This window comes from Magnolia sinica, chromosome 13 (assembly GCF_029962835.1).
Source record: "Magnolia sinica isolate HGM2019 chromosome 13, MsV1, whole genome shotgun sequence".
NCBI lineage: Eukaryota > Viridiplantae > Streptophyta > Magnoliopsida > Magnoliales > Magnoliaceae > Magnolia > Magnolia sinica.
In genome coordinates this window covers 81,678,733-81,703,161 of record NC_080585.1, presented here as the reverse complement: position 1 = coordinate 81,703,161, position 24,429 = coordinate 81,678,733, and the positions used below count along the sequence as shown (strand labels likewise).

The 24,429-nt window shown below is 37.9% G+C and overlaps 1 protein-coding gene across 8 annotated transcripts; it reads right to left on the bottom strand.

The window, feature by feature from the left end:
- Nucleotides 1-4,248: 4,248 nt before the first annotated feature.
- On the bottom strand, nucleotides 4,249-22,481 carry LOC131223917 (high mobility group B protein 3). Of its 8 annotated transcripts, XR_009160764.1 has the most exons (8): nucleotides 22,293-22,481; nucleotides 21,801-21,956; nucleotides 8,598-8,685; nucleotides 8,184-8,270; nucleotides 5,962-6,006; nucleotides 5,740-5,836; nucleotides 5,392-5,628; nucleotides 4,573-4,657 (listed from the first exon to the last, which is right to left on the bottom strand). XR_009160764.1 is itself a non-coding variant. In XM_058219496.1 (7 exons), exons 1-7 carry the CDS (start codon nucleotides 22,367-22,369, stop codon nucleotides 4,633-4,635), a joined length of 543 nt encoding a protein of 180 aa, XP_058075479.1. In that variant the 5' UTR covers nucleotides 22,370-22,480; the 3' UTR covers nucleotides 4,484-4,632. The 8 variants fall into 8 exon arrangements, 3 of the variants coding, with proteins under 3 accessions (XP_058075477.1, XP_058075478.1, XP_058075479.1); XM_058219496.1 differs by lacking the exon at nucleotides 5,740-5,836 and having other exon boundaries at nucleotides 4,484-4,657; nucleotides 5,392-5,456; nucleotides 22,293-22,480; XR_009160763.1 differs by having other exon boundaries at nucleotides 5,392-5,836.
- Nucleotides 22,482-24,429: the final 1,948 nt, after the last annotated feature.

The following is a 24,429-nucleotide window of genomic DNA, read 5'->3' as shown; positions in this document are numbered from 1 at the left end:
AACACTCTACATGTGTCACCACGGGAATAGTTATCTGTCCAGAAAAGGAAAGCACGACCGTCATTCAGAATTATGTCGGTCATTCATGATAACTAAGGCGTCGCCACATGTCCTACATAACAGTTGCATTTATGAGGGGTCACACATTACTTTCACCTTTTTCTGAAGGTCAACCGGCGTGGCGGGCAATGTTGTACCCTATTTCTATCTGTTCTAATGAGAGCAAATTAAAGAAAGATGTGTAATACATGAGAGATGTAGTGTATATAAAATCTGTTAAGATACCCGAAGAGGATTGTGTGAGCATATAGCTAACGTCTATCGAGTGATGCCACGTCATCCGTAAAGCACTAGTGGCCGAGCAAAACGTGGTCGAGTGAACAAGGAGGCTTGGAGAAGTCATCGGTATAGGTGGCAAGCTAAGAAGGGAAAAGGTTCCAGGAGTTCAGTCATGTTGAGCAGTTATAGCAACCGTCAAAACGTGGGAAGAATCCAGATGGTCGGGTTAATGCTATTGTTATGGCATAAAATTCATTAAGTTGTTCTAAAGGAGTTATCGCGGGTTTTGAAGATGTACCGTGGGTTATTGCGGGTTCTGAAGATGAACCGCGAGTTATCGCTAGTTTTGAAGATGTACCGCGGGTCATCACGGGTTTTAAAAATGTACCGCGGGTTATCGTAAGTTTTGAAGATGTATCGCGGGTTATCGTGGGTTCTGAAGCTATTGTGCAGGATCTAAAGCTGTTGTGCGGTTCTGAAGATGTTGTGCAGAATCTTAAGCTATTGCACGGATCTGAATCTGTTGTGCGGGTTCTGAAGTTGTTGTGAGACCGCGCAACAGAGATGTGTTGCGCGACCACACAACATAAAGGAATCTGTTAAATTGGGGGGAAGCTACCTAGACCATGTAACAGAAATGTATTGTGCGACCACACAACAAAGATGTGTTGTGCGGATTTGCAGCTCACACGTGCAAAGACCTATAAATACCCCCTTCCCCTTCTCATTTGAGGTATTCACAAGTGAAGAGCTCTAGAGAAGTCAGAGAGATTCTAAGAATTCTTCGAAGACTCCTTCAGGTATCCCGCAGCGTAATGGGAAAGAAGCGAGGAGGGAGAAGAAGATGCAAGGAGCAAGAGAAGGACCCTGTTGCATGGCCGCACAACAGGGATTGGTTACGCGACCACGCAAAAGACATGTTCGCATGTCAATTTTGAATGTGCAACAATACTCTTCCGCAATATCCAAAATTTCCTTCGAGCCGGTCTTTCCCGCTTGTATTTCAAGTGTAAAGCAAGGCTTCAAGTGTGGATTCGAACCGGCACAACTCCTCTGTCATCGCGAAGGACGCTTCGCAAGCCAAAATGCTACCAAAATCAATATCGAACTGCTTTCCTTTACTCCATTGCATTAAGAAAAATGTACTTTGTTTTGGAATCAAGGGAAACACATGAGATGTAATACGGATCCAAAAATTAATAAAATATGTGATGATGAATATTCTTCCATTTTTTTTCTTTGTTATTATTGAATATGGATATTCCAATTCGTGCTACTTTATTTCTTTGTCGAAACAACTATAAATAATGAAGGAAATCAATAAAAGAAATCATATTATACCAAACCAAACCAAACCAAACCTATCTTTGAATTATCAGTCATGTAATCTTAATATAATATTTACCTTTACCTACCATCTACATTCCGTAGTGTAATTTGTAACAATAATCAAAGTAGTTGTTAATTTTAGATATAATTCGAGTCTATGCTCATATGTTGGATTCAGTTTAAGTATCAAGTAAAGTTCTTCATCCAAAGAGACGTTCATCAGTTGTTCTTTGTGGTCGACTATAAGAATTTTCTTTCTTTCTTTTTTATTTTTTATCTGTATTGAAAAGAAAAAATCATTTCATATAGAAGGCAGAGGTGTAACTCATTTTTAGAGAACAAACCCCACATTCTAACTATCACCTGATCATCTTAAACAACGTTATATAAATGGCTGAATAGACGACCGATATTATTAGAACTCGGTCATATACTATATTAGCACTTGGGGTAATAGTTGCTGGCTTTAAATTAAGCCGCATATTCAATTTCCAGCATGCCCGCACTAATCACATGACCATAATTGAAATAACAGCAAGACTTAGGTGTTCATTTTACCCACATGGGGTCCACCTAGAGCTCGGCATGACTGACCCGATCTGGTGGATACGACCCGATCCGAACCGAACCGAACCGACTACCTGGTTTGGTGCGGATCGAGTTGGAGCATTCAGATCCAAATGTTTTTCGGATCGAGTTCGGATCGTGGTCAATCCGGACCGATCCGATTGAAAATTCAATCCGATCCAACCCGGAGTAGATAAACCACATGCATTCACGGTGGGCCCCAACAGAGTTTACTCGGTACGATAAAAGAGCCCCACAAATTGGACGGTTTGATTTGAGTAAAGGTATGAGACTCGTGCAATTTTTTACTGTTGATGTATCAACCATGTCGATCTTTGCCAGAGTATCACATCATTTCCAAGTTGTAAAACTGACTGACTGAGCACGGCTTATATTATTATATCCAAATAAATCACTTCCACCACCAACAATAACAAACAAACAATGAGGAAAGATGGTGCAAAACATTGCATATGACTTTCACATGCAACCCAGACATGCTCATGTCTAGGACATCCAGCATAAGGTGGGTCCCACCATGAAGGTCCCTGAGTAAAAAACTGGCAAATTTTCTAATCAAGTAGGCCCCACGTGTGCAGTGAATCCGACTGTAGGCAGGTCTGATCTAAACCACCCTTTGTTTTTGTACGGTGTGGATGGTTTGATAAATAGAATAACCTGTTTTTTGTGCCAGCCAGTCTTCATGGTGACACCTACCTTGTGCATGGTTCAGATCTCCCACACTTTGATAAGTTGGCACGTGGAGCTGGGTTGCATGTGAAAGGTCTCATGCAGTTGGTCGTAGGTGACATCCAATCCGTGCATAAGCTCGACTCTACCGTCGCACACCAGCTATATATTTGCTGTAGGTAGGTGTCGTGCGAAGACGAGTACTGACGCTCCTCGAGCTCCAAGTTGTATGAACAGTTAAAAGGAGATCAAAGTTAGATCACGTAGAGCTGGGCACCGGACCGAGCCGGATCGTACTGGTCCAACTTAATTCGATCTGAAATCTACAAAGGTAACCCAAACTCAATTCAATCCTGGATCGATTTCGGCACACCTCATTCGAACTGATCTGATGCATGGTTGGCCTAACCCGAACCGAGTCCGACTCAGTCAGGAAAACCGAGTTGGATCAGGTTGGCTACGGATCGAATTTTTTAAGCGGTGTGGTCCATCTGAGCCTTAGATATATTCAAAATTTTATTTTATTTTTTTCGAATGCTCTAAAATTATTACAAAAAATAGATAAACGGTATAGATTTAATAAATATATCACTACATCACAGCGGGGCTCATGTAATTTTCATCTCATTTGAACCGTTTGTACAGGTCGGAGCTCGAGGCGCGACTTTGCTCGCCTTTGCAGGACACGCACCTACACAGCAGGAAGGTGCGCATTGCTGTATTGGCCTTAGCAAGTTTTGTGGGACTGATCATGGGGCATGTGTTATATCCAAACCATTCATCCATTTGGCAAGCTTGTCTTAACGCTTGAGACGAAAAATAAGACAGATCTAACTATCAAGTGGACCACACGAATTGTTTAACGGTGAAAATCATTATCTCTACTGCTATTTGTGGTGTGATTCGGATGATCTTTAGATATTATCTACTTTTTAGATAATTCTCTATAATGATATCTAAAAGTATATGAATGGTGTAAATATAATAAATACATCACTGTGGGGGCCATATAACTAATGCGTCCATGTTATCCAATCTGTTCAGCGGGTCACTCCGTGAGAATGGAAACCCCCAAAAATGAGGCTCATTCAACCATGAGTAGGCTCACCACATAAAAACATGGAGGTTTATTCTAACCTTTTTGGCTTCCAATATTTATGGAGGGACCTTGCTGGATTGTTCCAATCATTTATATATCACGGTGGACTAGGTCCATGCGTCTGCAACTAGTTACCTATGAAAAAGTGGTAAAACAGTCAATTTCTCAAAGAACGGTGCTAATAGGCCGTGTAGGAATCTGCAACAAATACGTAAACCAGTGGGGAGGTACTTACAATAATCTAAAACTAGATGGGAGGTGTTTGCATTTATCCCAAAATAAAATGGACAAAGAACACCGCACAAGCCCTTCAATAAATGAACAGAATGAGAAAAATGGTCGTATATACAGAACCATCAAACCCTTTAAAACACCTTTAAACATGACAAAAAAGGGCAAAGGAAAAGTAGTTTTGTTGCTTTATAAACAAAAGTGCCCTTTCCAAATCAATTTATAATTTCTCAGAAGAACCATGTACAGAAAAAAAAAAAAAAAAAAAACATTTTCAGTAAAAATCCTAATGTTACTAGCCAAAAGACTTGCCTTCGAAAGAGGTAATGACAATGCAACCGTTGCTCGATCCCTTGTCACCGGGAGCCAAGATGATTCCCATGACCCAAAACTCTTTGATAGAACAGTTTCCGTTGTCCGATCACCAAGGAAGTTCATCAAATCCATGAGCACAGCAGGTCCCTGTTTTAAGAGGGTGCATGTAAATGTGTTGGATACAGTTGGCAAACATTTAGGTGTGGTTTTATGCACTATTGAATTAAATTGCGGTATTAATCTAGTAGTGTGGAAATAACCAAAATGTGATTTCCTTGGTATTCATATTATGGGACTAGAGTCCAAATTTCAACTACACCAACTTGAAAAGATCGTAACCACATTTTGAGGAATATACCTCGTCTATGTTATGGCCAAAAAACACTCATTAGTTCTTTTCTTTTTTTTTTCTTTTTTTTTTTTTTTTTGTGTCCACTATCCAGTTCCCTTGTGCATCCAAAGGCAGCTGTAAGAGCAGATGATGCAGTGAAAAAATAAACTCATATAATCATGCTTCTTCGTTCTTTCTAACATAGCAGGCAAGATGATATTATTGAAAAGGGTATATGATGCTTGATAAATTTTTTTTAAAAAAAATGGTAGTCTTTGTTTGACCTAGTGATGGATGCGTCCACCCTTCACTGGTCTAAGTTGTTCTCTCATCAAATAATCCTACCAATCTGATTAGTTTCAATGAAATACACAATTACAACCAGTGGTCCACAATTAATAGGGAAATCATACAGTCACAATCTTATAATGAGTTGAAAGAGCATAATGGTGGACCATGTCGCCAAACCCAATTAGTTGGGGTAAGGCTTTGATGATGATGAATAGAGAGAGAGAGAGAGAGAGAGAGAGAGAGAGAGAGAGAGAGAGACAGTTCGTAGGTGTTGAAACTCTCAAATGTCTTATGGTATCCTTGATTCATGTAAGCTTCATAATCCTGCAACCGACAGACAACCAGATGAGAGAGAGAGAGAGAGAGAGAGAGAGAGAGAGAGAGAGAGAGATATGGTCCACAACCAGCCAACTAAAGTTTGCTCCAGTGAGGATTTTTGCAGCACAAGTGAGCATGGCAAATATGCACAAGATCCAAGCCATTCATGTGGCAGGTCCTGGCCCAAAAAAGAGGTTGATCCAGTCATCAAGCTGTCCACATCTAAAAGTAATAGACAGATAAAATTAAATGATCAATGCTTGACATTCAACATACACAAGTCACCCACCAGATTATTTAACTGGCCTATTTTTTGGGCCAGGACATTTTCAGTGGAGTTTTTCTGATGAATGCCCTTATTTCTCACATTTGTCCCATTCTTGTATCTCTGACACAAACAGGATTCTAATCCACTTCACATGAATATCCTTCACACTTATCAAACTAAAATAGATTTTCAATCAGCTAACTAAATCAGATTCCAAAAAGTGAATAACAGAAGACCACAAACCCAATCGAAGTTCCCCACCATCACCGAATCTGCCTCATCATCCTCCTGATAAAAAGAACTCAATATTAATCAATGCTGGTTTCACATGACTAAGCATATAGAAGTGAGTTCTCCAAGTGCAGTTCTAATCTCAAAGCATAATGGTATAAATCATCTCTTTGCATGAAAAACGGAAAAAAAAAAAAAAAAAAAAAAGGAATTGAACACTTGGACAGCATAATAATCAGCAATCCAAACCAGAAAATAAATAGACAATTACAAGACAACAACTAACAATCACAAATCAAGAGTGAAGAGATTTTGTGTGTGCGTGTGTGTGTGTGTGTGTGTGAGCGTGAGAGAGAGAGAGAGAGAGAGAGAGAGAGAGAGAGAGAGAGAGAATCATTGATATAAATAGCACAGTTTGGAAAAGAACTAGCATGATGGGCAGTGCAGACCCCACATACACATAGCAAACTTCTATCATTGTCAAAACTATCAATCTAGTGGACCATTGTGTGGATGGGCCATTGGACAATTCTAACAATTGAACCAGCTCCAGTTTTGCCTGTTGAATTTGGAACATTGCTATTTTTGTGCTCAAATTTGTGTTAACCAATCATTTGCAATACACTAATCAGATGGCTACAATAGTCCAATCACTTCAATTTCTGGATATGTTCCATCCACATGATGATTACAAGATCAATTTTTCTGATTACTGCACGTGCGTATCGCAGTTAACTGTCATTTGCAACACACTAATTTGATGGCTATTAAAGTCCAGTCTCTTCATTTTTTTAGCTATATCCCATCCACATGATGCTTACAAGTTCAAGGGTTCTGCTTACAACACATGCTGATCACTGTACATGGACACATTACGATCTGATGTTCATGGAACTCAATGAAGCACACACCTCGTAGTAGCATTCCTCCTATTTCAAAATTGACCAGATCAACCCGATAATTTCCAATAAAAAGCTGCAGAACCAACAGATTTTAAAAAGAAGCGACAGAACATCATCATCATCTTAGCCCTTCTACCAAAAAATTGGGTTTTACATTTAAATATTTGCTTGGCAAAAGTTAAACTATACTCGTTGATTGTAATCAACCTATATCATAGACTGTTAGATAGCACTTGATTGCAATCAAACTATGTAATAGTGTATTGTATAGTGCTTGTCGGAGTTTTGTGCTCTCATTGCTGGTCCCAAGCCCGGATAGAGGGTTGTGTCAGGTTGGCAGCCGGCATCAATCATATGCGATATCATGAATCCGGACGATATGACTTTCCAAACCATTAATTGATAGTGTGGAATGGCGGAACAGGATTCCTGTAGCTGACCACAATTCTTTGGGATAAGGCTTCAATTATGGTGATAGAAAGTTTTGCGATTGTCTGCCCATGCAGGACATCAACCTTCTTGTTTTCCTGGACTCAAATCAGCATGACAGGGCTTCACATTGATAACACCCGCATGCCTACATGGTCCCACTCGTTACTAACTCCCAGCCCAACTAATACATGCAGACCCCAAATGCAAGAAAGCACATGAAAAGCGGTTGCTAGAGATACTGCTAAACACGAGGCAGACACACATGTGGAGTTCCCTCATATTAGGATTAAGTAACGACAAACCAAAGAACAAACAAGATAGATTTCCAAAGAAAGGCAGCATGTCAGAAATTATGCTATTTATTCTTAGTTCTCTTGGAAATTCATGACAAATTTTAGAAATATGGCCTGTAAACGCAATCAAGGCTAACCAAATATGACTTTTCGCAAACAAAAGAAGTTCTCACCACTGTTAAGAACAAAAACTAACGTAGGAGCCTTAGTACCCTACCACCCTTATTTATAGATACACCCTTTCTTTCTACTTTTGGTAATCACAGTACAACACTGTAGTATTGTATTACTAAAACTAGAAAGAAAGGGGTCTTTCAGTCTACCATGGTGGAGTTAGATATCAATTCCCTTTCAACCCTATAAAGATAATAAGAAAAGGATTTTCCATAGTATTTGTCTGCATTTCAAAGGATTTGAGCCCATAGCTCAGCAGTAGATAGGGTGCTGCAAGGTTCGAGCCCAGATTTTTTATTTTTTATTTTTTTTTGAAAAGGTAATACTACCAGGAATTGAACCTGCAACTCAGGTTCGAGCCCAGCTTGCCTAAAAAAATATAAATGAGAATCACATGTGAGTTCATTATCTTGTATGAGATGGTTCCTATTACCTCTGAAGTATCATTTATCTCTTTGAGCATGATTGCATAGTAAGCTGAATTCACCTTTTTTGCTTCAACAACAAAAGGATGCCTCTCCTGAAAAATAAAGCAACAAACTAAAGTCCAAAAGAACCAGTTCATTAAAGCTGCATTTGGATGATTGAATTGCAATAACTACTTCAATAAAGTGGAAATGATCAGATTGGAGTTACCCTCCTCATCTTGATATTGAGGGCCTAGATTCCATATTGCAATTACATTTAATTTCAAGTAGGACTTGATGCTAGCAAATGTCCATACCATTTAGTCATTTCCTCTTTATTGAACTTGAAGTTTGCAATTCAATTCAGTTTCACGTCCAAAAGCAGCTGAAGAAAACTATTTAGGGAATATTCTATCATCAATTTCTAGTTAAACTTCTACCACTTCCGGCATATTTTTCCACTTTTGAAATCCCCTTTGATCAATCTCAATCTGATCCTCATTCTTGTAGATCTTCTTAAAGCTTTCCCTACAAAGCAAACATAAAATGTGAAGAAAGCCTAATTTCTATATGAAATGAATTTCAGTAATTTTCATCAGACTCTCATTATACTCTAGAATGCCAAATAAACATAAAATGTGAAGAAAGCCTAATTTCTTAACAAATAACAAACACACTTCCATGAACCTGTAACATGACCTGAACAATGAAAAATTAAAAATAAAAATAAAAACCATCATAACAAATTAGTAAAGTCTAAATGAAAAATAAAATGATTTCTGTAGAAAAAGGAGTGCATTAATCACTGTGAGTTACGGATGACACAACTGATACCCATCAAAGAAATTGGCTGCTAGGTCCCAAAGGTCCAATGATAAAGAAGATTTACGAAGTGAAGACCATATTGTGGGTTGATTCTAATTCAATTAGGACTCTCTCTCTCTAGATTAGGATTCTCTCTATTCTCCTTTTAGTAGTTGTCTAACTAGATTAGGATTCTCTCTATTATCTTTCTAGTAGTTGGGTTGTAACACAACTCCTCTCATCTAGGTAAGTAGTTGTGTTATACACAGGTATCAGAGAGAATCTGGGTTCTTGATCTGTGCTAGAGGGGCCACCGTTATCCTCCGAGCTTTGTTACATCTACCGGCATCCATCAACTTTCAGCTGACATTGGAGCACCTACCGGAGAGCTCAGAAGATCGGTGTTGTAGCCCTGCCAACTATGCCCGACAACACCACTGCTCCACTATAAGCATGCTGACACAGAGCCGATGGCAGTAATCTCTCTCCACACGGCCATGTGCACACCAACGCTACTACTGCAACCTCTCCACCAAGATTTGTTGAGCATCAACCTAATCTCGGCACTTTACCGCACCTCCATCAATAACCTCCACCGAGTGCAAACCCTTGCTCCGCTCCCTAAACCACTTCTTCCACCGCAATACCGACATCAGCAATCGGCGTTGCTGATCTTCCTCTGTAACCCCAACACGTGGAGAAATCCTTCGCTCGTTGCGGCCGCCGCTCGCCCCTACCACTCACTGCCACTCCAAATTGCTTGCCCATGTCCAGCGGCACCACCCATAAAGAAGAAGAAAAAGCTTCTAACACAAGATTGGGTCTACCCTTGCTTCACCTCCAAGAGCAGTGTCTTCCGCACCTGCTCAAATCCTACTCCATCACGAGCATCTGCCACACCCGCTCCGTCCTTGCTCTGCCACGAGCAGTATCTTGCACCCCAGCATCGACATCATCAAGACATGCAGCCCGCCACCGCATCGAGCAGCAGCAAGCAACTCTGGCATTGGCATCATCAAGACGTAGTCCCTTCTTCGATTGCAAAGAAAGAAAAGCCAAGGTTGTCTTTCTCTTGGTACTCTAAGGAGCACGTTAGTTGACCTCAAGCTCCTCTCATCAATCTCCATCATCCTCTACATCAGGTGAACACATGCTAGGTATATCTTCCTCTCATATACCCTTATTGCCTTAAGAAAAGAAAAAAGGAAAAAAAAAAGAAAAAAAGAGTCATTTGTCCTCCTGCTCAATTATTTAACTTTTCGTGTCAAGTCACTTATCCAATCTGATTGTCTCCCTTGAAAAATACTCTAAGCAACATATAGCATTCTTAAGCTCCATCTCAACCCATGTCAAACCTAACAGTTTTGAAGAGGGGAGGTTACAAGACGAATGGAAGAAAGCTATGGATGAGGAAATAGCAACCATTGCTAAAAACGACATCTAGGAAATAGTGCGCTTACCCGAAGGAAAAAAAAAAAAACAAGTTGGCTGCAAATGGGTGTTCAAAATCGAATACAAAAGTGATGCAAAAGTGATGGTTGCAAATGAAAGAACAAAGCCAAGGTGTTCCATATCCATAATGATACACCCGTAAAGGTTGATACGTATAGGTAACGACCATGACTGTTACATAATATAGGAGTGAAACAGGGCAATTGATTTTTTAGGACCGTATCAGCCGTTACAATGGTCGTAAAGGCCGTTACAGGGCATAACGACCGTTACCCCTCTAACGGTCGAAAAACAGCCACTTTTTTTCTACATAAATCCATTTTTCTCCTCAATTTTTTCACTTTTCTCATTTCAAAAACTCTTTAGATCATTTTACAATAGATTTCGACCAGTCTTACTATAGTTTTTAAGATTAAAACCGTAGATTGAAGTGATTTGAGCAAATAGAAGCTTCAAGGGCCATTTTTTCAAAAAATTGAAAAAATAGTATTTATGCCTTTTTTCTGATTTCTAATTTTAATGATTGATTGTGATGTGTAAACATTAGAGACATAATCATGTTCACAAATTCGCTAGACAGCCCAATACAACACTCTCACCAAAGAGTGAACCGTTACACTACCATAAACATGTTCGAAAAAAAAAATACGTTTTTGGAATATTTACATTATTTTGGATTTTCTAAATATTTTTCCAAAATTTTTCATGAAAAAGAAAATCTTCAATCGCTACGAGGGTCGTAACGGCCGTTACACCCCCATATCGGTAATGGTGGTGACCGTTACGACCACCATTACCAATATGGAATACCTTGAACAAAGCACATTAAGATAGATTGTCACTTTGTCAGGGAGAAGATTCAAGCCAAGGAGATCTCTACTTCGTTTATACAAACCGAAGACCAATTGGCCAATTGTTTTACAAAAGTTGTCGGAAAACTAAGGTTTCAAAGATGTCTCTTTCCCAACTTGAGGAGGAATGTTGTGGGTTGATTCTAATTAGATTAGGACTCTCTCTCTCTCTCTCTCTCTCTCTCTCTCTCTCTCTCTCTCTCTCTCTCTCTCTCATTAGATTTGGATTCTCTCGATTATCCTTTTAGTAGTTGTGTTATACACAAACTATTCTCTCAATGTGTATATATGTATCTCTCCATACTCAGAAAAATATCAATAAGAAATTTGGAATATTTCCATACCTATTTTCTTCACAAACCACAACCAAAGGAAACAAAACTACCATGTGAGCTTACTACGATGCATAAAATCTATTGCAACTCCCAACAACGATACCTCGAATGTGGAACCTTTACTACATAGGTTTGGAAATATCCCAAATTGTTTGAGTGTTTTATGTGAAGAACCTACAAGTAAAAAATGATCTTGTAAGATTTTTCTTTCTCTGCAATATAACTCATCCATATCCCAAAACATGCAAATAATGTAGAAATCACGCTTTTAACTTGGAGGTTGAGATGCTTCGCATCCCAATGGACCGATACCATCATCAATTTATTTAGGATTAGATTTGCCTCCATCTTCCTCCAATGGATGAAGATGTTTGTGAGCATGGTGAAGGCCAACTCCAAAGGTACTCTAGATTGATATGTAAAATCAACCATTTGCATTATTACAATGACTTACATGAAAGAACATACTAACTCTCATGTAAGTCCCAAACCCAATTTCCATAGGTCCCTCTCTAAGAGTCTTCGATCCCGAAAAAGACATGTCGAGTATGTTACAAATGTCAAAGAAATGAAGAAAAGAGGCATGTTCATGTTCCATACAAAATATCTAGGCTTCTAACGAGTTGGCATATCCTGCAGAAACATGCCCTTCAAAGTTCGGAAAATTCCAAATATGCCTTGTACTTCATAAAATTACAAAACTGCCACCATGCCCATGCAAATCTCAAGTCAAGTTTGCTTGGGCAACACTAGTACTAGAATGAGTGAACCCCTTGGAAGATTAAGCATATTAGGCTTTAAATTGACATCATCACTCACACTAATCACATCAAGCCTCCCCCATTTTCTTATTGAAAAATAATAATAATAATTGTAAATAGTTATCCTCATCATCATCATCATCTAAGCCTAATCCCAACTAATTGCAATCAGGTACATGAATCCTTTTCTACTTCCCACTCTATCAAGGGGCATAACTTCAGTTCGACCATAGGTCATCAAGTCTTCTCTTACTAAATCCACTCATGTCCTTTTGGACATTCCCCTTTTAGAGCCTTGAACTTGTACTCACTCACTCCTAACTAGCACAATTCTTAGCCTCCATTGTACATGACCAAACCATCTAAGTCCACTTTCCCTCATCTTACTACTAATTGGTGCTAACTGGCGCAGTTCTTGGCCTCCATTGTAAATGACCAAACATCAAAGTCTACTTTCCCTCATCTTACTAATGATTGGTGTTGCTCCTAAATTCCCACGAGTGCATTCATTTCTAATTCAGTCCTTCCGCATCTTGCCACTCATCCATCTCAACATCCTCACTTCAGCTACACTCATCTGATGAACATGTTATTCCATAAAGTATGGCTGGTCTTATAGATATCCTATAAAACTTCCCTTTCAATTTGAGTGGTACATGGTGATCACTAAACATTAGAGGCACATCTCCATTTCTCTACCCCGCTTGAATTCTATGGGCAACATACTTCTCAGTATCCCCACTCTCATGAATTATCTCAATCTCCCCACTCTCATGAATTACTGACCCAAGGTATTGAAAGTGGTCATTTTGGGAAGCTTCTTGGTCGGCAATCTTAATTAATTCCTCATTTGCACTCTCATTGTTACTAAAATTGCACTCCATATAACATGTTTTAATCTAACTAATTTTAAATCCTTTAGATTCTAAAGTATCCCTCCAAAGATCTAGTTGTGTTTACGCCCTCTCTCATCTTGTCAATTAAAACTATGTCATCTGCGAACGATATATAACATGAGATCTCTTCCTACGAATGCCTTGTCAACTCATCTATAACCTTTGCAAAAAGGTAGGGGCTCAATGCCGACCCCTAGTGCAAGCATACAGTAATTGGGAACTCATTTGTCTATCCACTAGCGGTCCTCACATTGTTATTACTCCCTCATACATATCCTTAATCATGTCAATGTCTTCTTAAAACTCATTTCTTTCCCAACACCGACCAAATTAATTCCTAGGGACCCTATCATAATCTTTCTCCAAGTCAATAAAGACCATGTGGAGATCCTTTCTCCTCTCTCCAAATTTCTTCATCAATTTTCTAAGTAAGAAAATAGCTTCAATGATAAACCTCCCTGGCATGAAACCAAACTGATTTTCTAATACATTTGTTTCATGCCTTAGTCTTTGCTCAATCACCTTTCCCAAGGTTTCATAATATGTCTCATAAGTTTAATCACACGATAATCAATGCAGCTCTGTATGTCTCCTTTATTCCTATAAATAGATATCACGGTACTTTTCCTCCATTCATCTAACATTTTCTTCAATCTTATAATCTTGTTGAACAACTTTATCAACCATAATAACCTAATATCTCCCATACAGTACCAAACCTCTATTGGTATACCATATGGTCCAAGGGCTTATTTTCATCTTTTTCAAAGCTTCTTTCACTTCGGATAACATAATCCTATAAAAATATATATGAACTCCAATGTCATTTGAGTCTATAGTTCCTTCTATCCCTATGCTCCAAGAATGATTGTCATTTAACAAGTTCTGAAAATAGCTTCTCCACCTTTCATTGATCTCATTGTCCTTAACTGGTACCCTCTAGCCATTGCTTTTAATGCATCTAACATGATCCAAGTCCCTAATTTTCCTCTCTCAATTTTGTAAGTTTGAAGACATCTTTCTCACCTTCTCTTATCTCCAATCTATTGTAAAGACCATCATAAGCCTCAAGTTTAGCCTCACTTACTACTTTCTTAGCAGTTTTTTAGCATTTCTATATTGTTCAAGATTTTCACTATTTTTAGCCCCTACGAAGCTTTAAAACATAAACGTTTCTCATTAATAGCTTTTTGTACATCTCCATTCCACCACCAAGTTTCCTTATATGATTGGATTTTCCCTCTAAATACTCCTGAAACATCTTTTGTCACTTTCTTATTGCAATCAACCATCTCATCCCACATAATGTTTACTTCTTTCTCAACATTCCACTTTCCTTATTCCATCAATTTATTTATAAATAATATTGTTCTATCATTTTAAATTTCAACACCAAGTTTTTTGGCACCTTTTAATTTCATTCCCTTTCTTCAACCCTAAATGTAAACATCCATGACCATTAACCTATGAGCGTTCAAACTCTCTTCAAGTATACCTTGTAGTCCTTACATATTGATCATGTTGTCTTCTTAAGTAGAAAGAAGTCTATTTGGCTCGTTTATGATGCACTTTTGAAAATCATTAAATGTTCATCTCTCTTATTAAAGTATGCATTCATTAGAGCTAGATTGTATGCCATAGTGAAATCAAGGATAGCTTCCCCCATCTCCAAAATATTCAATAACAGTAATGTTGGTTGTAACGGCCAGCCTTATGGCCGTTGTAACAGCTGTTAAGATTATTATAATAGCCATTATGCCCCTATAACAATTTTTTTAAGGAAAAAATGAATTGGTCCATTACAGGCTGATTACAGTCTTTTTCCAAATAGGGTGTTACAGCCCCACATCGTGTAACAATCACCACCATTACCATTATGTAATGGCTATTGCAAATATAAAGTAACCATTTTTTTAATACCATGCCCATCTCGTTTCTTCTCCCAAAACAATATCCTTTGTGTACCCTCTCATACCCTCTACTTTCTTTTCCTACATGACCATTTAAGTCTCCTCCTACACATCCTTTCCGCGTTCGGAATTTCTTGCATTAATCCATCCATATCCTTCCAGGATTGTCTCTTAATTCTATCCTCTAACCCTACATGCAGCACATATGCACTAATAACATTGATTATCTCTTCTTCTTACACAAGTCTTATTAAAAAAAATTCTATCACTTACTCTTTCAACATCTACTACCTTTTCCTTTAAATTTTTATCCACCATTATCCCTACCTCATTTCCATTATTGTCATTTCCTATATACCAAAGCGTATATCCATTAATTTCTCTAGTTTCCCTTTCTACTTGGTCTCTTAAACACAAGTTATATTAACTCTCATTCGTTTCACTGTAAAATGTAGATAGTTAATTCAACTAAATAAGTCACACCGTTTTATTTGGAAAAACAAACTTGGCGCTTGAGCTGAATTGATGTTTTTAATGCTAGGGTAGATATTAATCTTTAAACCTAGCTACCAAGGTATCCCATATCAGTATCGGTTGGCGTAACGGTGCCCTCCGATACCGATACGGATACAGGGGCGTAAAGGCGATACTGGGGCGTAATGGCCCGTAACGGTGCAAAAAAAAAAAAAAAAAAAAATTTGCCAAAAAAATATGAAAAAATATGGATTAAATCTAGAATATTCTAAGCATTCCAAATATGCATTCATTTAAATTGGAACATGTTTATGGTGGTCTAACAGTCCACTCTTCGGTGAGAAGTTGTATCAGACTGTCTGATGATTTTATATACAGTTTCAAAATCTAATCTACAATCTGTAAAATGCACATTAAAATGTTCCACTATAATTAACACATCATATTCTATCATTAAAACAGCAAAACATTCAATAAAAAATGATTTTTCGAATTTTAAGAAAAAAAAAAAGGGAGGGCCGAAAATAGTGTGTAAATAGAAAAAAATTATAAAAATATATAAAATGACATCAACAATCTGTAAAATGCACATTAACATGTTCTACTGTGATTAAAACATCATATTCTACCATTAAAACAACAAAACATTTAATAAAAATTGATTTTTCGAAGTTAAAAAAAAAAAAGCCGAAAATAGTGCGTAAATAGAAAAAAATTATAAAAAAATATAAAATGACAACAACAATCTGTAAAATGCACACTAACATGTTCTACTATGGTTAACACATTATATTCTACCATTAAAACAGCAAAACATTCAATAAAAATTGACTTTTCGAATTTTAAAAAAAAGGGCAAAAAATAGTGCGTAAATAGAAAAAAAATTATAAAAAGATATAAAATAACATCAACAATCTGTAAAATGGGCATTAATATCTTCTATTATGATTAACACATCATATTCTACCATTAAAATAGTAAAACATTCAATAAATACCTATTTTTGAGGAATTTCTGGAAAACGGCCCACAGATCTTCGAATCAAGAAAATCCTTAATATAAGTTGTTTTTATCTGAAATATCAAGCTAAGATTGGTCAAAAATAGCAATAGAATGATTTAGGAAGAGTTTGGAAGAAAAAAGTGAAAAAAAAAAAGTGAAAAAACGGACCTTAAAAAGCCCAAAAAAAAAAAAAAAGTAACTGTTTTCAGACCGTTACTGGGCAGTAACGGCCGTTACAGCTACAAAATCGGTGGGGTGCCCGTTACGGCCCCGTATCGTGTAATGGACATGGCCGTTACCGATACGTAACGGCCGATACGCCCGTATCGTAATCGATATGGGACACCCTACTAGCTACACACTAGCTTTTGATAGGGGTAATTATCCACAATATGCAACACTTGAATAGAGGACTAGTAGTCTAGTCCCAAGTAACATGATTTAATTCAAAGGCTAAGAAAATTTCCTCAGGAAATTTTGAGTTCATTATTGAAATTGATCATCCAATACCTTTGATTTTCTATGGTCTCAATGTGGGCCAGCAGGCATTAAGCATTACATGCAACTTTCTTTTCTCACATGTGGCTCATTGTTTCACCAACCTTCATTAATTCCCTTGAAAGGTTTCTCACCATGTAGGTGCAAATCACATGGAGTATATATTTTACATACTAAGGAACAAGTGATGCAATCTAGGTATGCCTAGCATATATAAACGGCTGGGCTCCAAAGGGGCAGGAAATAGATGGTTTGAGAGGAGCATAGACCAACCTATGAGTAGTGTTCGAATTATCTTCGATATTATCTTTATCTCCAGCTTAGCGATACCGATAACACTGGTAGCGATACCAATAACAGTAGTAGTATCAGAAATTCAAGGTATTAGCAATGTATCACTAAGTATCGCCAACATATCAATATCGTTAATGTAATTGTCAATATTTTCAACCATGTAAATTATAGGTGTCGCTTGTATTGTCAATGCATCAATATCGCCAATATTTTCGACTATGTAAATTCTAGGTAATGCTTGTATCATAAGCGTATATTGACAATATTTCAATAATATCACCAACATATTGATATCATCAAAATTTTGTTTATGGTATATTGACAATATTTCAATAATAAGCGAATATTATTGAAATATTTCAATAATATCACCAACATATTGATATCATCAAAATTTTGTTTATTACAAAAAACTTTTTTTCAAAATTTTTTTCATGGTTGTATGTAGTATTCAATTTGCCATTATTAATATTTCGATATTATTGATATCGCAACATGCGAGATATTGAGACCACAATCTTTCGTTTTCTTTTCAATTGTCGATGATTTCTTGGTGAAATATCATGTGTTGTTGATATTTTGCAATATCGATGGATGTTTGGATGGAAGGTTGGATGGTTAAATAGGCCGAAGGGGATGGTTGAACTGATTTCTTAAAACAGCATATGCTTTTAAGGCCCCATTAAATGGAAACTTGTTATGTATGCATTCTTTTTGCAATTTTTTAATTTCTAAATATGCAAATATGTACATTTTAATATCTCCTGAAGTTTCGCTGAAGATTCCACCGTTTTTCCTATGTTTCCCCGCATTTCCGGTTATCGGTGATATTATCGGCGATATCGATATTGCTTATGTATCCCTGGCCAACGAAACTTGTAGCGATATCAATACTTCGAACACAGCCTACAAGGGAAAAGTGACTGGCAGAGGACCTCTGTCAACCACACATACCCTAGATAGTGGGCGATCCATGCATCTCCTATTTGAATTTGGATTGCCCAGCGTCCTATTTGAATACAAATGTTTGGGCAAGAACTAAGCACATTTCAGGTAATCTGCTTTATGGTAGTTGGTTGGTTGAGTCAATTTCGGTTAGTTAAGGTCTTAGGCAACTAATCACACGAACAGTTGGGGAATTTGTTGGAGTTTGTTCTAACATTTGTATAAAAGCTCTATGAGTTCTTGTGAGTGACTTGGAAATAGTAATTGAATGAACTAAATTTTCTTAACGAGAGAGGTTGAGAGTTCTTCTTCTTGAAGTGGGTGGTATTTGGACTGCAAATCGCACTCCAAACACCTTTAATCTCTCCTTATTCTCCCTTCCCCTTTCTTTCCATGTTTCTTGTGTGATTTAAAAAGTGGATTTCATCAATTTATCAATCCTAAATGCCTTCCCGACTCTGTTATGAAAGAAAGCGGCAGCTAAAGCAAATCTAAAGCGTCAGTTGCTTTTTACTTCTAATTCTTAGCCAACCAACCACTTGGTACCAAGCAACCGTGGCATCAGTTGGCACCAAAGAAAGGGTTTCAACAAGAACCTTGCCATAGTTGCTCAATCTCTGAGTGAATCTTCAAGGAAGAAGGGTTTCTGCTATAAAACGTTAGCCATCAACGATCCTGTGCATTGAGCAGAAGGTGCTTGTAGCAGTGTACCCTCGGAGTTCAAATCTTTTGAGAGTTGATCTGTGGTGATTCAAGGAGATGTGATGGCAGCAAGCAAAGGAGGCCATAGAAGTGGTCTGGAATGAGGAGATGGCAATTGATGCAAAGAACGAGGAGATCGAAAGACTATGAAGGCAGCTGTTAGATCTTTCCCAGCACCTTGTGCTAAACAACCCAATGGCTCACACAATAGAAGAGTCAGATTCATCAAATGACTCTTAAGGGCTTTTCCCACCATAGGATTCCATTGCATGATGTCTATGAGCACAACGATCGCACGATAGGATTCCGGAATGAAGAAAGACGTGGCAATCTGAAGATCAAGATTACGATCCCCGAATTCCATAGAGAGTTGCATGTGGTGAACTTTGTTGATTGGATCAACTGTCAAGGATCTTTGAATTCAATGAGATTCTAGAAGTAAAGGATGTCGTCATCTCCACATGGTCCAAAATGAAGTGCCTCCTACATGAAACATTGCTAGCATTCAACTATGGTCAAATGATGGATCGGTGGCTCCATGGACTGCAGCAAGACAAACGGAGCATTGCAGCCTACACCAATGACCTCAAGCACCTTGTGACTTGGGTGGATCTCTATGAAACCTACAAGCAGCTTGTAGGTGTTGTGCATTAATCATTCAAGATGAGATGATGATGCATCAAACATGGATGGTGTCTAAGGTTTTCCATCATTCCTTGACGTGTGAGGCAAGGCAACCCCACTTTTGGGCAAGGAACCTTCATGGGGACTGAGGAGGGATCCCTTCAGGCATCAACAACAACCTTGACCACATGAGATTGAGTTTGAGTCAAAATTCCCTTACACAACCTGAAAACCTTCCAACACTACCATGGGTGGTGGTCGAGCAACACTAGCCACCTGAGAGAATGTCGAGACACGAACTTTCAAATGTTTCCGATATGGCTAGTTAGGCCACTAGGTGACCTATTGCTACTCAAAACCTCCGCTTACAACAAAGGCAAGCAACTCATGGTGCAAGGAGGTGAGGTGGATGGTGATCAAGAAATCGAGGGAGATGTGATCTACGATCATAACGATGGTGACACTGATGATAAAATTGTGTGTGGCAACGATGGAGAAGCATTGGCGCTTTGGAAAAGTCTCTTCATGTCGAAGCATGCCAATCTAAAAGACTAGCATTGTTCTAGCATTTTCCAGATGACTTACATTAGAGGAAGGTATGAGAATGTTGTTTCTCATGAGGGCATAGAGAAGCTACGATTGCCAATAGAGTAACATCCTAGTACCTACAAATCATCATGTATTAGCAAAGACAATCAGTTAAACATCACTAAACGATGCCTCGTGTTTTTTTATTGGTAGGAAGTATGTAGACCCATGTGGGGTGATGTGGTGCTAGTGGATGCATGTCAATCCTATTGGGAAGACTGGCAGTTTGATTGTAGCGCCATCCATGATGGCCAAAAGAACACCTATACATTTCGCAAAGGATAGCGCTAAGATCATTTTTACCCAGTGAGAGGAAGTTCCAGCCTGGCCTTTAAAAGGGGAGGGTGAGAGTCTTCTTTCAATAAGGATGTTCATGAAAGCAGCTCAAGAGGAAAGCAAGGCGTATTTGTTGGTAGCCCCTGATGTGAGTTACAGAGCAAGTTACCAGATGCAGTGAAACCATTACTCAAGGATTATGGAGATGTGATGCTAGATGAACTTCCTGAAGGCGTGCCACCAATGTAGGATATCCAACGCCACATTGACCTCATCCTAGGCTCTAGTTTACTGAACAAGGCAAAGTACCAAATGTCCTAAAGGGCATGATGAGTGCAATAGGCAAGCCAGGGAGCTACTTGAGAAGCACTACACACAAGAAAGTATCAGTCGATGTGTATTGACAGCCAAGTCACCAACAAGATCATTGTCAAGTACTGGTTTCCAAATTATGTGGTTGGATGACATGCTTGATCAGCTCATGGGATCAACGGTGTTCTCTAAGATTGATTTGAAGAGTGATTATCATCAAATCCAGGTCCGCCCCAGGGACAAATGAAAGACAGCCTTCAAATACAAGTGAGGAGTTGTATGAACAGCTCATCATGCCTTCTGGTTTTTCAAACACATCAACTACACTCATGAGAGAGATGAATCAAGTATTGAGGCCCTTTAATGGCAATTCATAGTGTATTTTGATGATATATTGGTGTATAGTTGTTCTTATGAGGAGCATTTGAAACATTTGCAATCTGTATTTGATGTGGTGGTGGTGGTGGTGGTGGTGGCAGCGGCAGCAGCAGTGGTTATCATCCAGTGACTGAAGTATTCAATCACTTGGTGTATAAACCATCTCCAGCCATCTGATCATTGGGCTTTTCTTGTGAACTGTTGCTCCTAACTTTCACCAATCCAAAAGTGGGACGTTGATTGGAACATAAGGTTGGCTTGAGTTAAAGGCTATGTCCCAAACAAGAGCAACAGAGACCAGTTTTTGGTGTAAGAAAGCAACCACAATGACGACAATGACAACAACAACGAAGATGACAGCAACGACAACAGCAAGAGCAAGGAGTGCCTATAAAACAAAAAAAAAAAAAAAAGAGAAGAAGACACCGAAATGCAGATGAGTAAGAGCAAGGAATGCTTATAAACGATGAAACCAACTAAGATACAAATGCCCATAAAATAAAGATATGCAATCAAAACCAAACGAAACAAACAAATATACATGAAAATGCAGAAAGGAGATCTGGGTTGATCACTAAAGCTCAAACTTTCGACCCATGGATTCGAATCAGCGCCTTTGAATCTCTTCTTTCTATGTTTCGCTTCACATTCATGCATGTCAAAAAGAACAATTGCCACCGTAATGCCACAGAAATCGCTGAAAAATAAAAAAGATCAAATAAATAAAATGAAGATTTAAATTTAAAAAAAAATGGAATAGGAGTTTTTCTATATTATAATAATAATAATAAAATAAACTTCGATTCAATTTTTTAAAAAGAAAAAGAAAAATAGAAAATGGGTTTAACAAAAAGAGGGATTTGAATGGAAATGGCTCGGTTTTGAGGTATAGAATTTGGAAAGGGAAGTAAAAAATAACGAAATGGAATTTCGAGAAAGAGACTTGATTACACAAAATAGAAGAGAAAAGAGGCTTTTCAGAGAGAGAGAGAAAGAGGAAGAAGGAGAAGGAGAAGGAGAAGGAGAAGAATACCATTTTTGGAAGGCGCTTCCATCTGGGGCTCTTCGAAGGGCATGGATTCTCTTACGGATTCTTAGAGGATTCCCCATTAAAGCTACCAATCGAGCTCTACAACTTCTCTGCTTTTGGCTTTCGTCTCTGCTGCTCTCAACTTTTTAAATAAGGCGGTAAAAGAAAAGGGGAAATAAAAAATCATTTCCATTTCCCTCGCCATCAGGAAAAAAAAAAAAAGGGAGTTTATTACCTCCACGTTTTTACTAACGTGCGCACGAGTGCGCTCTCCTGGAAACGGATTGGCTACTCCCCCTGACACCAGCCCCGTGGCTGGAGGTCGGTGCTATGTGGGCCCCACCATGATGTATGTGTTTCATCCATTCCGTTACTACATCTTTAAAGATCATTTTAGGGCTTGATCCAATAAATGAGAGGTATATAAATCTCAGGTACCACACCACATGAAAACAATAGTGATTGGATATCCATCATTAAAATCCTCCTAAGGCCCACTGTACTGTTTATTTGACATCCAATCTGTTGATTAGGTCATACACGCCCAGATGAAGGGAAAAAACAAAAATCAGCTTGATCCAAAACTTTTATGGGCCCCAAAATGTTTTTAATGGTCAATGCTCATTCAACATTGTTTCTTGTAATGTGGTCCAATTGAGATTGGGATATACCTCATTTTTGGTCTCATACTGTAAAAATATATGGATGGAATGGATGAAAAATATACATCATGGTGGGGCCCATCGAGCACAAATTGAAAGGTCCACCACACCAATCACAGTGAATTCAAACATCCATTGTTCTCGAAGTCTATAATAGATCAATGAATTTTACAAATTGAGTCATTCCCTAATTAATTATTGTAATTACACTTCTAAGCATCCAATGTGCTCGGAGTCGACAATGGATCAAAGATAAAACAACATAGACTTTAAAGTAAAATCCAAATATGTTCAATCCAATATCATAATTTCAACCATTGTTTGTTGAATCAAATAAACTAAATAATGTAATGAACTACAAGCTTCATCCATTAGCCTTAGCTAAGAGATTAGCTTAACATGACTAATAGCCTATAAGAAAAACAAAAGAAAGACAGACTAGAATTGAGAAGTCGAATAAGAAGAACGGCTTCGTAGAGACTGCGTCACCCCTTGGTCTCTCTCCCAAGCTCTAATTCTATATAAAACAACTAAGAAAACTCATTTAAATAGTAAAGTTCGCACCGACTTGAAAAAGACTTCAAACTTAATCAATTTAGTACGCTTCGATCACACCGAATTTCATCTGAAAATTATCAGCAGAATCTGTCTTAAGTCTCACTTAAACTTTCTTAGGTGGGACCGAAGTTCTCTTCGGTCGGATTAAAGTGTCGAGCCAAATTAATTCTGAAATTCGCAATTTCTTGGTTGACTGTTTTGTGCACTTTTAGTCGGACAGAACCGACCTTAGGTGGGATCGAACAGTCTATTTATTCTCTTATTAGACTTGTGATTTAGTCGGTCTTTTTTCCATCCTTGGTACTTAATTTTCTTGAATATTTAGCATGTGAATTCTTCATTAATGACTTCCAAATTTCTAATTCTTTATTATTTTCTTTTGAGCTTTAAATCCATCATTTTAAGTGCATATTCATCTTTAAGTCCAAAACTACCTCGCATAATGAAAACATACATAATTATATCAAATTAACACTTAAATTCTAGGAAAGCTAATATAATTGAAGAGATAAATCTGCAATATTTAGGTCTCAACACTCTCCCTCCCCCCTCCCCCCAAACAACATTTTGTTGGTCCTGAATAAAACATGTGAAAGATATTTTGAAACTAAATGAACAAATTTCCATAAACTCAAGTAATTCTCAAAGTAGTATGTATTTTAGAAATCCAAGGTATATCAATGTAAAACATAATTTATACATAAATTATAGCACTTGGTAATTATCTTAAGTAAATTCAAAGCATTAATCTATAATTAGACAATTTCTAAACATTGAGTTCCAGGTGCATAGTGAAATCTAAACTTAACACAACTAAAGATTTTAACTTTTTACTTTCATAATAACGTTGATAATCTAAAGATATTCAGGATAACCAAATCCTAAACCAAAACTTGCATTACAGTTCAATACTTCATTCT

Coding starts and splice junctions, on each gene's coding strand:
- LOC131223917 (XM_058219494.1), bottom strand. CDS start 22,369: ATGGGGAATCCTCTAAGAATCCGTAAGAGAATCCATGCCCTTCGAAGA. Junction 21,957..22,292: donor GGAAGCGCCTTCCAAAAATG/GTATTCTTCTCC, acceptor TTTATTTTTCAG/CGATTTCTGTGGCATTACGG. Junction 8,686..21,800: donor TCTCCTTTCTGCATTTTCAT/GTATATTTGTTT, acceptor TTTGCTTTGTAG/GGAAAGCTTTAAGAAGATCT.